The following is a 15,368-nucleotide window of genomic DNA, read 5'->3' as shown; positions in this document are numbered from 1 at the left end:
TTGATCTGTGAAAACAAGTATTTATTATTTATATGAACAACACTGGAACAGGTTTTAATTATAAATGAACTACAAGGTCAGGAACTATTTTATTTTTAGGGTCTTGATTTTAAATTTGGGTAGCTTAATAAAAATGTTTATGTGGGACAGCTCCCAGTGGAAAGCACACAGAGGGAGTAGGCACACGACACTGTATCTTCAGTCTAACCCCCATTCTGTTGCACCTTTTATAGAACCATTAAATGTGAGGGATTATGGAAAACTAACAATAATTTCTTTGTGCTTCAGTCATAGAACCATAGAATCATCGAATGGTTTGGGTTGGAAGGGACCTTAAAGATCATCTCCTTCCAACCAGATTTCAATCTGGTTCCTTCCAAGTTCCAGTCTAGCTCCTTCCAGGTTCTTCTGGATGTGAATGCCTCACTTTCAGTACCAAATGCAGGTGTTTGTGTTTGCAGTGATGTCCGAGCCCTCGGGCAGAACTCGATCAGTGTGAACCCACAGGAGGGATGGTGCAGGCACAGGGAGGGGATGACAATGCCCACCCTGAGAGCCATCCCCTGTGTTCAAATAACCCTGCGTGGCACAGGGCTGCTCACACCAAACATGGAAAGATCCCTGATTTGTATTATGTTTGCTGCTTCAGTGTCTGGGCCCAGTTCAGCAGAATGCTGGTAGGTGGCTCAGCAGTACAACCAGAGCAGTGGTACCGGGGAGAGGAATACCACAATGCCCTTTTTCCTCCCCTGGAGGATTCCTCTGTGTCACAAACACTTTTACAGTTGTTCCATTTCCTGGAACAGGCACCATTCTGCCTGTCCACATTACAGCAAAAAGAGGGAGGAAAGGACTGAAGTTTTTAGGCCATGTCTACCTTCCCCTCACTGGATGCAGGAGCTGAGAAAGGATGGAGTTACAAAACGAGTCTGATGTCAAATGCATCAAGTCAGTGGAGTATATCCATTCCTACAGAGTATCAATGGAACAACAGGAAGTTTCCCAGTGACATTTAATGATCTCCGATATTTGCAGCACACAAGTGTGCCTACTAGCTACTTGCCTTATCTGTTCTTACTGCAAATCACACAAAAGGTGCTTAAAAATAACTGAATAACAGCAAAACAAATAGCAATATTCTCCCACTGCACCAGCATTACAGAACTGATTTTAAAGAGATTTCATGCCTATTCGGGATTCTCATTACAGCTCAATATTGAAAATTGCATTCTGTTTAAAAGGCTGAGTGGTTGCTCTGAAATCCATGTGTTCCCTCTGACTGCTCTGAATTTTGGAGTGTCTGAAATTCTGGTGCAGATTAGCTTACAGGAAAGGAAGGACTAGAAGTACATCACATGTAGGAGTCCAAGTTCCTTGTACAGTGACCATCACACTGGGGACTGCTCCCCTGCATGAACGGGACCTGTGGTACTTTGCCAGACAACCTTGCACCTCCTTTTGTACCCCGTGTGGTTACTGCAACCACCTCCTAATGGGACAGCCACATTTCTGAACACAGCTTATGTCTGTCCTTCCATGGCTCTGTGGGCAGCTCTGCCCTCCTGCCACTCCAAGCAGGCTGTGCTGAAGCTCTGGGTGGTATTGCACCCCTTCCCCAAAGCTGACCTTGCCAAAATGCAAAACTGTTGGAAACCAAGGAGTGCAAGGACAGGGCAAATGCTCAGCACCCTGTGTAAGCAGTGCTCCTGTATAACACCAATAACCATTCCCTTTCAGCAAGCACTTTCTACCCCAAATGCTCATTTTGCTTCCCCAGGAGGCTTCTGACCAGGTCACAGCTCTGCCCCTCTGCAGCTCCACCAGCCTCCACATGCACCTGCCCTCACTCACCATCACACAGAACCGTTTCACTCCTCCTTAAGGGATGGCAAAGCCTCCAGATACTTCTCTTCCCTAACACACACCTGGGAGATCTCTCAGTTTGCAGCAGATCTGCCCTTTGGTCCCACAAGGCATGTGAGCAGGAGGGGCTCAGTCCCTGCTCCAGGCCTGCCAGCCCATGCAGAGGGTGGCATGTCACATCTCTGCACCCAGCCAGCTGACCAAGCTCAGTGCAGCTTCCCTTTATGTGCTGCAGCAACATGATAACTGAACTAAAAATAAAAACTCTATTGTTTAGAAATTGCACTTCAAAATAAAATTTGTTTTGGTTTGCTTTGCTGTATATCCCAAGTAAATAGTTTCCCAAGTAGATCTACTTATAGAATGTGTCCTTTCAATTGGCTGATGTGTTTTAACTGTCCAAGGGAAGAACAAGAGGAAATAATTAGCTCTGACATAGTTTAAGAGAAAAAGCACCCTGACTAAACAGATGGTGATCTTTCATTGGGGAGAAAGCAAATTTCAATAAGAAACAAATTAGTCATCACAGCTAGAAGGATTAAGAGGCAGTGTTAGGTGAGAACAGTCAAATGTACACCATTGCAAAAGTTGCTACAGCCCATAAAGGAGCCCTCTCCAGTGCCACAGCAAAATGTGCCATTTCAATGAGGGCTATTTTCTTCTTCTTGTAGTAGCATCACCATGAGCCCATGCAGTGTGAGCCAGCAGTTGGTTTTCTTTCTGCTTTTGCAGAAATTTTGCTGGTTTGTTTCCCCAAGTGCAGAATTAAAACCACCCTTACTTGTGACAAAGGTTTTTAATTCCAAGGTTACCGGGGCCATTTCACAGTTTTCCTGGTTTTCTTGCTTGCTTATGGCTCCCAGACACAGAACCTCCACTTCAGACACTTTTAGGGAAAGGAAATACCACTGAGGAATCACAAACCTCCATGCTGTATTACACAAACTGTGTTACATATGGCACAGTTAAGCCACAATGTGGAAGGAGAGGGCCCCACACATACGTATACATAGAGCCACCTAAAATTAATGTTATAAAAACTATTCATAATCTCAGGATATCAAGAGGTTTGGCATGGGAATAAAACTTTTGCCCAATGGATAGGAACATATTGATCAAGTTTTTACAAACACACACAGATATATATAGGAATATCTCTCTCTCTCTAAATATATATATATATAAGCAGTTCATAAAATTTTTCAGTTTTGTCATCTTTTTGTCCTTATCACAACACATCTAAAAGCTGCACAGAAAAATTAAATTATGAAGGAAAAAATCTAATTTACATTTGCTTCATACTGACATAAAGGAGGAAAGATGTTTGGGGTAATTGCTCTGGAAATCCAGCTTACTCCGGGTGCATTGTATCTTCTGAAAGAAAGCATTTTCATTTGGAATACCCAGGAAACCTATGGAAGAGACAAATGAAGCAGGACAACTGAAGAAGAGTATAACCACTGTTATATGATGGTGCAATCATCTAAAAAACCCTTTGAAAATGTGAGAGTTACTTTAAATAGAAGAGAGATTGAGGCAAGTGGAGGGGGAGGGAAGCATTTCAAATCAGGCTTTAACAAGAACCAAGTGGGCTTCTGAATAACTAGGAACCTTTTGCTGTATTTATATACAAGACAGTTCATTGCTTTCCACACAGTTGTCTATATGTAATATTGTACGTGGGACAACATCCCTATAAATCCTGCTGCCAGGCAGTGCCTGGGAAGGCTGGGCTGCCAACATGTGGGATCTGCCATGCAAATTGTGTACCTCCCCCTCAGGTGTGGAGAACAGCTGGACAAGTCCATTATTGACACTGTTTACACTGTCACTGTGCAGTTCCTGTGAGATGTCAATTCGAAACAAAGTAAAAAAACTTTTTTTCATTTCAAATGCAAACTGCTTTAGAGATTATGGTTCAGTTTAGGAACAGGATTATAACCCCTGGAGGATCTTGGAGAGATGTGTGTGTTGACTGGCTGAGGCCCTGCTGCAGTACTGAGGAGATTAGTAACACATGACTCCTGCTACAATTCGCACCCAGAAAGATAGGAAAGAAATCTTCTTGACTTTGAAAGGATTATTTTGGTTGTTTACCGAGTGCTGTCCCTTTTGGTCTTAAATTGTAGATGAAAGTGGAAACCAGAAGTGCCTGCTTCCCATGGCAACATGTGATGGGAATGAGAGGAGCAGCTTTAGCAGCTTTGCCAGGGGTTTTGGAATGGGGAAAAGGGGTCATCCACTCTCATTCTGACTTCAGCCACAAAAAACAACGTCACAGCTGCAGTTATGCCAGAATTCAGTCTCTGGCACATTATATGGGTTTACCATACTTTGTAGCTGTGTGTGGGTCCAGAGGACAAAACTGGTGTGTGTGAGAGAGTAGAACTGGACTCACTAATACCTGACAAAACAAGTTTCCACTAGAATAAGAGAAAACCTCTAACCCCCACCTTTCCTCACTCTTTTCAGTATATGGCTTAATGTATATGTGAGCAAAAGAGGATCCTGTAATTTTCAAGATTCTCTTCGTGTCAAGAAATCCCCATTTTGCTTAATAGGAGGAGTTGCTGAAAGCTGAGGCGTGTAATGACACCAGTGACTGGAGAAGGGAGCCCTTAATAGGCAATAAGTTCTGCCTAATTTCCTGGCACATCACAGAGGTGGTCAGCTCAGGATGGCTGGGATGCAGCAGAGGCTAATTAGGCTGCAGGGAGGAAGAGGTGTCAGCTCATCGGGCAGGTCAGCAGGTCCCACGCACCCGACTGCCAGTTCCTGCCTCTGCCTCTTATGGAAACAGCACAAAGCAGTGCTGCACAGTGACACAGGGCAGGGGTGCTTGCCCTTCCTGAGTTCAAACTGCCCAGCTGGTCTGTGCATCTGGCAGCGCTGATGGGCAGCTCGGGAGATGCCCACTGGAGTCCTGGGGTGAGGGTTCCCCAGCATCCTTCAGACTCCAGCTGGTATCAGGCTGAGCCACCCCTCTCCATTCAACTAGTTCACTTCTGATTTCCAAGAATTTCAGCGTCAGAGAACCTTTAACTCCACTGGTGATTTCATTGAAATTGAATTGATTTCATTGAAAAAGGTCTAATTCCTTTTCACATATAAAAGGAAAATGTGAATCCAGATCTTTTCAGGAAAGAATTCTGGGGACATTTCAGGGGTAGGACATTTTTAACAGATTCGACTTTAAATGTCATATTTCACCCTTCTTCACAATATTTCTTTTCTGTTATTACACAGAGAAGCACATGATTATATGTGAAGTTGATATGAGCCAGACAAAATGGTGGGTTTTTTTAAAATATCATCTGGAAACAAATTTTTCCTTTCCAAATCGCAAGGAAAATCAAAGATTTTTTCAACTGAGCAAGAATACAGTGACAGAAAATCCAGCACCCAATGAACATCTGATGAATGGAAGCAGCCACGGGATTAATAGTTTCCTACTTCTTTCTATGCTCAAGAAGCTAGAGGATTTGGGGCATAATACTTGGGATTCATTTGCATTTCCTATTTCCAAAGAGAAGTCGTGACAGCAACAGAATAATATGACTTCTAATATCTCTAACTCTAGTACCAGTGCTTGCCTTTGTAAAACTGCTATAAAAAGTTTTACTGGTGAATGTGAATAATGTTTATAAATCCTTTTTCTTCTGTAAATGTTATGACAAGCATGGTCTAGAAGTCAGGGGTAAAGCAGAGAGTGGACACTTGAGTGATGGGAAAACTCAGTGCCCTGTGTCTGTAAGTGCTTTGAAGCAAGGAAACACATGCTTGGCTCAGCTGCAGAGTTCACACACCTCATAGAAACAGCTAATGATCACTTCAGCAATAATATTCTTTTTCCTATATTCTTGCAAGAATATTATTCCCTTTTTTAAATTCAGCTAATTGCCTGGTATCACTATCACAGTTTCTGACTGTAGTAGACAATCTGAGTAAAATTATCTTAATAACACATAAAGTAAGTGCTCCATTATGGTGCCCTTTCGGAACGCACAAAACAAAAACCAGCCGAAGAAAAAACTCCCAGCTGCCAACAGCTCCCAGTGAAAAACTACCCCAGACCAGCTACAGGAGTTTTTACTGCTGTCAGGCAAATCTTGACTTATAAAAACATTTCTGCATTAATAAGCATCTCTCTCTGAACTGGCAGTCCGAGCAACCAATGCGTGCCCTTCGCTGGGGGCAGGTCAGCAAGGACAGAGGGCACTGCTGAGGCCGTGCCTGTGCAGTGCCACGTTTCTCTGCATGGAGAACCTGGACACTGGTGCCTCCACACAGTCCCACAGCACCAGGGAGACTTCCCAGTTTGCCTCTCAAGAATGGCATAACCAGAGCAGTGGGAGTGCCCGAGCTAATCTCTGCTGCTCAGTACCTGCTTATCCACTAGCACACAAAGTGCAAACGCAGGAATCCCTGCTTTCAAAAGGCACCTGCATCCTGCTGCTCCCTTTGGATACACAGCGGGCTCTGGCTCGGCTCTGAAACACCAGCCTGCTATCAGCTGCAGGAATAGCAGCTAAAGCTCACACAGCATGAGAAATTAAGTTGGTTTACCATGTACGTGTGAACTCAGCATTTACATTCATTCATAGGTGATTTGTAATTGTCCAATTTAGCAATCAGGAGATGTTTGCAAAGAATTTGGGTGTTCTGTTGACTTGCTGATGTGTATGGCAATGATACATAACTGTGGGGCTGGCATTAGTCTGTGTTTCTTCATTCACTGGGAGCTGCACTGGTACCTTGCAGTGAAGCCTCAGGGAGGGAGAGTATAAAGGTGCCCTGCAGTGAGCAGGAGCTTTACAGGGTCTCTGGCCCACCTTGGTCCTTCCCTTCCCCTGGTTCCACAGAAGAAAACCTCTTTTACTCTCATCTAGGCACAGTGCCTTTCATCTTGAGGATAATTTAACTGGGCTGGTCACCAGCTCTCCAGCAGAGAGAAGGCATCCCAGCACCACCTGCACAGAGGGCCAGGCAGCTTGGGTTCAGCAGGGTGGGTCCCTGTGAGCAGCCAGCAGAGAGAAAGGAGGGGCTGTAGCTGCCTTGGGCCCCCTGTCATAGAATCATAGAACCAGCTGGGTTGGAAGGGACCTCCGAGATCATCAAGTCCAACCCTTGATCCAACCCCACCGTGGTTCCCAGACCATGGCACTGATGCCACATCCAGTCCCTCTTGCTCTCTGCAGAGGACCAAGCTCTTGTTAAGCAATTGTTGGCAGTGCTGTGAAAGCTGCATATCTTGACATTGTGCTTTCCTAAGACAGCCAGTCTCAGATGTGCTACCCTCATAAAAAGCTGACCTCAGCTAGAGATCAACAGACCTTTTCCTGGGGCAACTTACCCCGCTACTTTGCTCTGCAGGGTTTTCTTTTACTTTCCTTTGATGCATCAGTGTAGCTACTGTTAGGGAAGGATCCAGTTCTAGATGGACCAAAGGCAAGCTCCTGACTTTCTACCCAAGAATTACAGCATGCCCTTAGATTGTATCTTATCAATGCCGTTCTTCACACAGACTTGTTGGCAGCAGACAAGGGAGAGAATGTCATGTCATGTCATGTCATGTCATGTCCACAAAACTCGTAAGTGAACAAACAGCCATGTGCACCCCAAGTGCAGCCTGGCTTACCCACCTGATTAGGAATGAAACAACAGAGGTGTTGGTAGAAAACTGTCCTGTTGTCTTTCTTGGACTAATCCTGTATCATAACATCAGATTGCTCACAGTGAAAGTGTTTGGTCATTAGGCTTACAGGAGGTGATTGCCAAAAAGCAGAACCTACACAGCCCTACTTTCAGAGCCACTCTTTTCAGAAGATTTAAATAAATCTTTGCAGGGTCTTTCAATACTGGTTAGGAGGAGGGGGGCACTAGTTCTGCTTTTGTGTTTGTAAAGAAGATTTGGTGCCTGAAAATTTTGTTATAATGTGCAAGTATTTGCCACAAATATTTTTTTTTTTTTACCTAAAACTGTACGTATTTTTCCTTAGAAGTCTTGCTTTAATGATGCAACACCTATTCTCCTACCTGATGCTGATACTTCCTCAGCTCACTATTCATAGGAGTACTGTGGTGATTAATGAATGTCTTTGAACTGGAAAGTGCTATCTGAGTGCTAATTACTATCCATGCATACTGGTACTTCTGCTGCTTTCAAGTGCAGAGCATTTGCACACCACGGTAATGGGAAAGCTTAGGAAAACAGATATTGATACCTAGGAGTTTTATCCACCATAGAAATGTATAAAGGAAGAATAATTTAAAAGTTAGACGTTTCAATTCATTATTGCATGTTCTAATGAACTGCTCTCCATCTGTTTAATAGGTTCAGGGCAGCTGAAAATGGATTTTAGATTGGAAGCTGCTTGCAGCCTTATCTGCTTGCACTCTCAGTAATGCTAAGTATTATAAAAATATGTTATTGCCCATTGTGAGGAGCACAGTCAAAGTATGTGACCTCAAATGCAAATTGCAAGTTGAGGGGTATGGATTCATCCAAATTCCGCCTCACAGATGCCAGGACTCTGCATGGATCAATCCAAGGCTCCCACATAAAGCATCTCTCTCCCTCACATGCCCGAGGAAGTATTGCCTGAAGAAACTGTTAGCTCGAGCTGCACTTGGGGTTTTTTGTAGGGATTTTTCTCTCATCTACCTTTAAAATGATGTGATTTGAGTGTAAATGATAATTTCAAATGTTTCCTTAATGAGGATACTTTGTTCACATTTATCAGTCAGTGCTAACTGCTTTCAGAGTTCCTCTGCTCCTGTAACTCAACGACCAGCCTGGGAGGGCTCGGGAAGCACATGCTCAGCATCTCAAAGCAGCCGTTGCCATTCACCCACTTTGCTCTCTGAGGACGTGTTAATTAAAGTCAACTGATTGAAAAATAATTACAGGAGAATAGGGAGGGGGAAAGCTTAGACCCATAATTTAAAGATCTCTGATGTTTGAGTTCTGTTGAGAGGTAGTAATTTTGTTGAGAGGGAAGAGGTTCTCTTTCTTTTTCCTTCTCAGGCTCCTTCTGCATTCACTGCTTGCAGAGACATGCAATGACTACAGGCAGCAACGAGTGGCCTTTTCTTCCTTCAAATATATGCTTTCATCTAGCTTTTGTTACTGCTGTATCTTGAGGTGACCTGAAGAGGCTGTAATGTCTAACCTAAAAGGCTGTGTGTTCCTAGACACAGTTGTCCTGGACACAGTTGTCCTAGTTGTGGAATAATGTAAACATTCTAACAGTTAAAAACTGCTACTGTAGCATTTCTGGCACTAATTAAAAACTGGCTAGGGATCTTCTTTCTTGATGCTGCCTCTACTTCAAACAAAAACATTTCAACAAATCAAATCCACGGAAAACAGTTTCACATTTTAAGCTAATAATAATAATTGTTTTAGAAACCCATATTTGCTCAAGGGTATAATTCCTTAAAAAATGACCTGAAAAATCAGCATTAAGCAAATATAAACCCCTTGTTGTTTGGGAGTGGGTGTTTTTCAGCTACTCTCTCTCAAATGAGGATTATGTGTTTCTCACCTACTCTCTGTCCCAGGAGCTGCCAGGACATTCCCAGCAGAGAAGGGCAGATCTGCCAATGCCTGCCCAGGGTTGGGACAGCCTTCAGCTGTCTGGGGCATCACAGCCTTTCTGTAAACTTGGGCAAGACATCTTCCTCATGCCTGTCCTGTGAAACTGTGGTCGTAGCATCCTCCTCCCCGGGGGCGTGCAGAGACCATGAATGGATGACCAAAAGGAAAACCTTTATGTTAGGAAGTCAAATACAATTTTTAGAAAGCTCTAACTGGACAGATTTACAAAATGATAGTGTGATTTTGGTCTTGTACCAGCCTTGCTGCAGTTGGACTTAGTTCAAAGTACCCATTTATCCAAATCACTGCCTATGTAGCCAAACACCGTAGTGAACCAGAGAGGGGGTGAGTCCTGTTCCCTGATTGTTTCCTTATAACAACAGTGTTTGGAATGGTAACACAGGTGCTTTGAAGGCTAATCTGATTCCCCTAGGGCTTTAGAGTTGCACTTGACATTTAAAAATAAATATATGTAATAAATACGTGTTCCAAATGTCTATCCATACTACATACATATGCACACAACAGGCACAGATGGACCTGCACAAGGACTTAGAACAATTTGGCTTTGCTAGTGCTGAAAAACTTAGTGACATTTTCTTTTAGTTTTACTTTCAAAGGTGCAAGAAAGGTTTAAGGTGAAAAAATAGTAAAAATACAGTTAATATCTGCCATAATTTTAACAGAAAATAAAGCTGACTTTGCCTATGTATAGAGAGAATGCTCTGCATTCATTTAAGATACAAGCATCCACTGGTGTTCCTGGCCTGGAGCTCTGGCTGCTTTACACACTGAATAAATATAGTTACCATTAAATAACCTTAATAACCTTATCAGTCAGAGTCACAGTGATCTTTGCTGCATTTTAGAAATTTAGAATGCCAGTACAATGCAGAAGATTAAAAACCTGCTGTAGAAGCCATGAAAAGCAAACAAGTTGCCCCAACACTAAATATTCCAGGCCCATTTAGGACAAATCTTTAAGACTTTTCCTGACGTAACTACTTTGAATCATCACCTCTCCACAACCCATCCTCCCTGCAAACCAATGTTACACAGTCTTACCATACTTAAAATACCCTTTGTAAACAAAGACCACCTTCAAAAACTTTCCTTTAGATCAGGTCACATTTGCAATAAGCAATATGAGGAAAGCAAAGTGATCACCCCCTGCCACCCGCTGCTGAGCTGCAGCTGAGCCCCTGTGGTCAAGAATTTGCTGGTTAAAAAATCCAGTTATATTTTGGGACCCAGTTCCACTGCCTGTGCTCTGATGCACCTTTCACTGTGTTACTAAAAAGCACAGGATTGGCATAGCTGTGTGGCACAAGCATTTATTTTAATTAATAAAGCCATGTGGCAATGGTAGTAATTGTCGTCTTTGGTTCCCATTCTTTCACTGCCTAGTATCGTACCAGAACAGACTTGGTTCCAGCAGGACTATTCATGGGCTTCGAGCCTCAGGGCTGTGCTCAGCGAGGGTTTTAGAAAGACACACAAGGTGCCCATCTGGGAGCAGGGCTGCTGCTGTTCCTCTGGGACTGCTCATAGAGGCAGAGTCGGAGCCAGCAGGAAGGAGCTGCAGAACCGAGCCCGGGGACTCGCCGGGAGCTCCCGGGGGAGGAGAGGCAGCCGTGCCCGTGGCTCCTGCACAGACAGCCCTCCTGCTGCCCACGCTCTTTCCTCATGTTTCCTGCCAGCCAGTAAAAGGAGGTGCAAGCCCTGTGACCAGGATTTCCCTTGGAAATCCACAGGGCTGCTGAGTTTTTTCCGTGGGTGACCTGCGGTGCACCGTTTGGATGCAGCTGTTTTTACCACAGGTGAAACAGGCAGCTGCCAGTTGTTCATCACTCTCTCCATGTTTGGCATGCAAGGTGCAGCTTTTGGGATCATTTCTTGCACATTATCTCACTTTATGGTTTTCATATTGTTTAATCGGTGAAAAATAAAAATAAAAAGTGACACATGCTTCATTTGGAGGAAGCAATCTACTAAGAGGGCTTTCTCTACAAATTTTGCAGCCATGGCATGACCATTTTCCCCTAAATGTGCTTTTTAACTATATACTACGTTGTCTTTTCAACATGTTAAAAGCAGGGACATATAATTAAAGACGAACTGATGAGGCAGAAACAGACTGGATGACTGCAATTAATTGTACAAAACAAATACTAAAGAAATTAGTTATGTGGTCTAAACAAGAACTTAAATCTGCTAATCTGCACTGAAAAAATAAATGCTCTATATGTTAAGTTTAAGGGGTTTGGTTTTTTATTTCTTGTAGATGTATTACACCAGACTTCCAGATGAGAGGACGAGACTATGAGTGAAGAGTGCCCTGGAGATCGAATGTACTTCTTTTCCTGCCTCAGAACTGGATTGATCTGAGAACAGTAATTATGAGGCTGACCTGTATGTTCTCCTTCATCTTGCTGTTTGGAGCAGTTGGACTCGTTGTCTTCATTCACCTGCAGGATCCAGAAGAAATAGTTCATCAACAGACACCAGGTTAGGATTCCTATTTCTATTTGAATCACCTGCCCTTTCATCTTCAGTATTTTGTACTTTTACCCTTAGCATGTTTTATATATTTCACAGAGATTGCCTCAAAAAAGGTATGTAATTCTTAATGAAGGCTATGTTGAAAGTAATTATCAATTTCCTAAAAAAAAAAAAAAAAAATTTGCTGGAAAAACTGTTCCAAGAACCAATTAACTGATTGATTATATAGGGATCTTTGCCAAGGTGCAAAGGGTCTAGCTGCATGGAGTTAAGTTTCTGCTAAACTTGAGACCAACTTTTGCTACCAACTATACCACAATAAATATGAAAGTGAGAGATTTCACCAAAAGTTCTGTTCCTGTAAATGCACCCCTCTGGATCTACCTTTGCCTGCATATGGTATTCAATGTGTCGTGAGATGCAAAATAAGAGATGCACAAATGAGTCACACAAGAAACATAAAATGCTTTGGGATGCATTTATTCAATTTGCTTAACTTCAATTAAATGTCATAACTATCATTCATGTGCTTGCCATCTTCCTGCACGACTCACTTGAAACTGTGCAAAGCCACAGAGACCACAGCAATGGGAGAAACAGAAAACTGTGGGCTGAAATAGTAGTTTTCTTTCAAAGGAGGGGCACACAAGAAGTATGAAAGGGCACAAGATCTCTTGATTTACTTACAGTCCCCTTTATTTCTGGCTAAGGCTGTAGTGAAGGCTGGTTTAGAATCTTGACAAATGCCAGTGCAGTCACTCTAGTTCAGAATAATACCACTGTGTGTTGGGGTTCAGTTCCTGTGCTTGCTCTTACATGCACTGAAATTGTCCCTCGAATTAACGAGTGCTTTATAAAAAGTCCATTCATTTGACACCTTCATCAGATGACCAACACAACTGTGTATATTTAAAAGTATTACTAACATTTTTGAAGGAGCTGAACCATAACACAGAGAACTCTTAAATAATTACATTAATTGCTAATTTCTGTGTCCAGGTTTATTAAGTGCTTATTTCCATGTCACTAAACGATCTGTACTTTAATATGTTTATTATTTAGTCCAACTGCACACCAATTTTGAAAGCAGCCACTCAGCTGAAACTATAGAAATAATGAATCTTCAGTGTTGTGCAAAGCAGAGGATTTAGTCCCTTCAGTGCTTTTGCAATTTACTTTTGTATGCTTAGATGCAAAAGAGCTTACAGATTAAAACCAGGAGTACTGGCCCTATTTGACTGAAACTGGCCAGTAGTTTGGGGTTAAGGGAAAGATGTATGGGCAGCCAATGCAGGCAGTACTCTAATGCATCTAAGAATGTGTAACTTTACATGGAAAAGTTAATTCTTTTCTCCTGAAAGAGAAGGATTTTCTAGTGTTGTTTCAAAACCAGTGCAATTTCTTTTCCATTTCTTTCATTATCGGTCCCTCATCTTGACCTGTGGTACCTCTGTTCTCTGCCACAAACCTCTTGAATGCCAAATGCTGATTGGAGTACACTGTGAAGTGATTTTTGAGGGCATATAACTGGAGAAGGGGGCACCCAAGCACATTTAAATAAAAGCAAGTTTGAACAGAGCTCCTACCCCCGACAGGAAACTCGCTCTGTAACGCACTCGATTGCTGTGGACACCTAAAACATCCCAGCGACGCTGTTCCTGCCAAAGGTGTGTAATCAATTCCTCGAGTCTCACATTCAATTACTATTTATGTTAATAGGAACCAGGCTGTACCCTCGAGTAAAAGGTGCTCAATACAATTACTCTGATTTCTGTTTGGCTGATTTTCATGTGCGTTAAGTGCTTTCAATTCCCAGCGGACTCAGAGACTACTCACATCCCCTGCTTTTGAAAATGATATCAGTTATCACTAAACACATTAGGTGGCTTAAAGGACACGGGAAAAAATATCCATTCATTTCATTATAAAGAGACGTAGGGATATTTAATTTCTAGACAGTCTCCTGTGAAAAGCTGTCAATCACAGATGACATTTTTGCCATGCTGAGAAGGATCCTTCCCTTCCTCTGTTCAGAGTGTTTCTTCTTAAAGGGGCCTGGTTCTAATGGAGATGGGATATTGCTATAATTTGCTTGCCTGATTGCTCTCTCAATAGAATTGAACAAATGCATGTGTCATTAAGCTACTTAGGACAACAGATTCTGCATGGAAAAGCTTTACTGGATTAGCCTTTGCTGTTGTATTTCCTGTGTAGTAAAACACATTTGCCAGATGCTGGAATCTCATCAGCAGGGCTGGAGACAGGTCGCTAGCATTTATTTCCCACTGAAAAGCAGCGTAGGAGAACTTTGCATTGTCCAAAAGGACATTTTTCATTGTTAGTACGTTCAGTCACCTCTAATTTGAGATAGTACAACTTATGAAACAAGACTAAAAAATACTTTGGTACTTTGGTTTTATCTGTCTGTTCTGGAAATTGTTCTTGATTGTTTTAGTCATAGCAAGCATGACGGTGAGACCTTGATGTACTACTTAAACCAGTATAAAACCCACAGTCATAAAACTTTAAGTAATGCTTACGTTACTTTCACTGAGCAAAGTACTCGTGACAGTAGCTGTTTGTGTTGATTTGTTACTATTCATTTATTCTTTCCCTGTGCTTCACATTGCTACCTAATTGTGATGCTGTACTGAGGAAGCAATATCAAAGTAATTTTCCACAACATTAGTTACAATTTTCTTCTGATCTTTCAAGTGAAAAAATCCCATCCTGTTGGCTTCTGTGAGCATATAAACCTTGATTACATTTATCTGTTGGAAACCAATGCTTAGGAAGTACATGTGCCCAGGATAGTGGATGTAGAGCCTTTTTTGCTGATTGACAAACATGCTGTCCCTGTAGTTTTATTTATATAACACACATCACTCTGAGCAGATGTATTTAAGACAGACAGCCATTTAGGGTGGGCAAAACAGATTTCCCAAGCCAATAAATTAAATTCAGTAGATATTCCTGTGGTCATTAAAGAGACAATAACTTCACTTATGACAGTTGTTTTCTTGGCATCTATGAAGAGTGCTCTTACCAGGGAGAAGGAGGATAAAACAGGGGTGTGAACTGAGAAGTGGCATGAGTGATAGTCATACACAGCACAGAAATGCAATGTTATTTTAATAATTCTCCCTGTATAGCTATATACCCCCTGCACACGCATCAGAGCAATCCCAGGCACAGATGCAGGTTGGGCAGGGACTGAGAGCAGAGAAGGACTTAAAGATGTTGGTGGATGAGAAGTTCAACGTGACCTGGCCATGGCTCACCCATGTCCTGGGCTGCACCAAGAGCAGTGTGGGCAGCAGGGGCGGGGGGTTCTGCCCCTCTGCCTTGCTCAGGTGAGACCCCACCTGCAGAGCTGCCCCAGCTCTGAGGCACCAGCACAAGA

The 15,368-nt window shown here is 42.6% G+C and overlaps 1 protein-coding gene across 2 annotated transcripts in view; it reads left to right on the top strand.

The window, feature by feature from the left end:
- Positions 1 to 15,368, top strand: part of CHST8 (carbohydrate sulfotransferase 8) — a 152,363-nt gene that overhangs the window by 30,398 nt on the left and 106,597 nt on the right. For both annotated transcript variants that reach the window (XM_027663757.1, XM_027663755.1), the window contains exon 2: positions 11,748 to 11,971. In XM_027663757.1, coding sequence (XP_027519558.1) covers positions 11,863 to 11,971 — 109 coding nt within the window. In that variant the 5' untranslated portion in view covers positions 11,748 to 11,862. The remainder of the gene's footprint in view (positions 1 to 11,747; positions 11,972 to 15,368) is intronic.

Source organism: Corapipo altera, unplaced genomic scaffold (genome assembly GCF_003945725.1).
Source record: "Corapipo altera isolate COAL_440 unplaced genomic scaffold, ASM394572v1 140b, whole genome shotgun sequence".
NCBI classification, from domain to species: Eukaryota; Metazoa; Chordata; class Aves; order Passeriformes; family Pipridae; genus Corapipo; species Corapipo altera.
The sequence above is the reverse complement of the archived record's forward strand: the minus strand, read 5'-3'. Positions and strand labels throughout refer to the sequence as shown.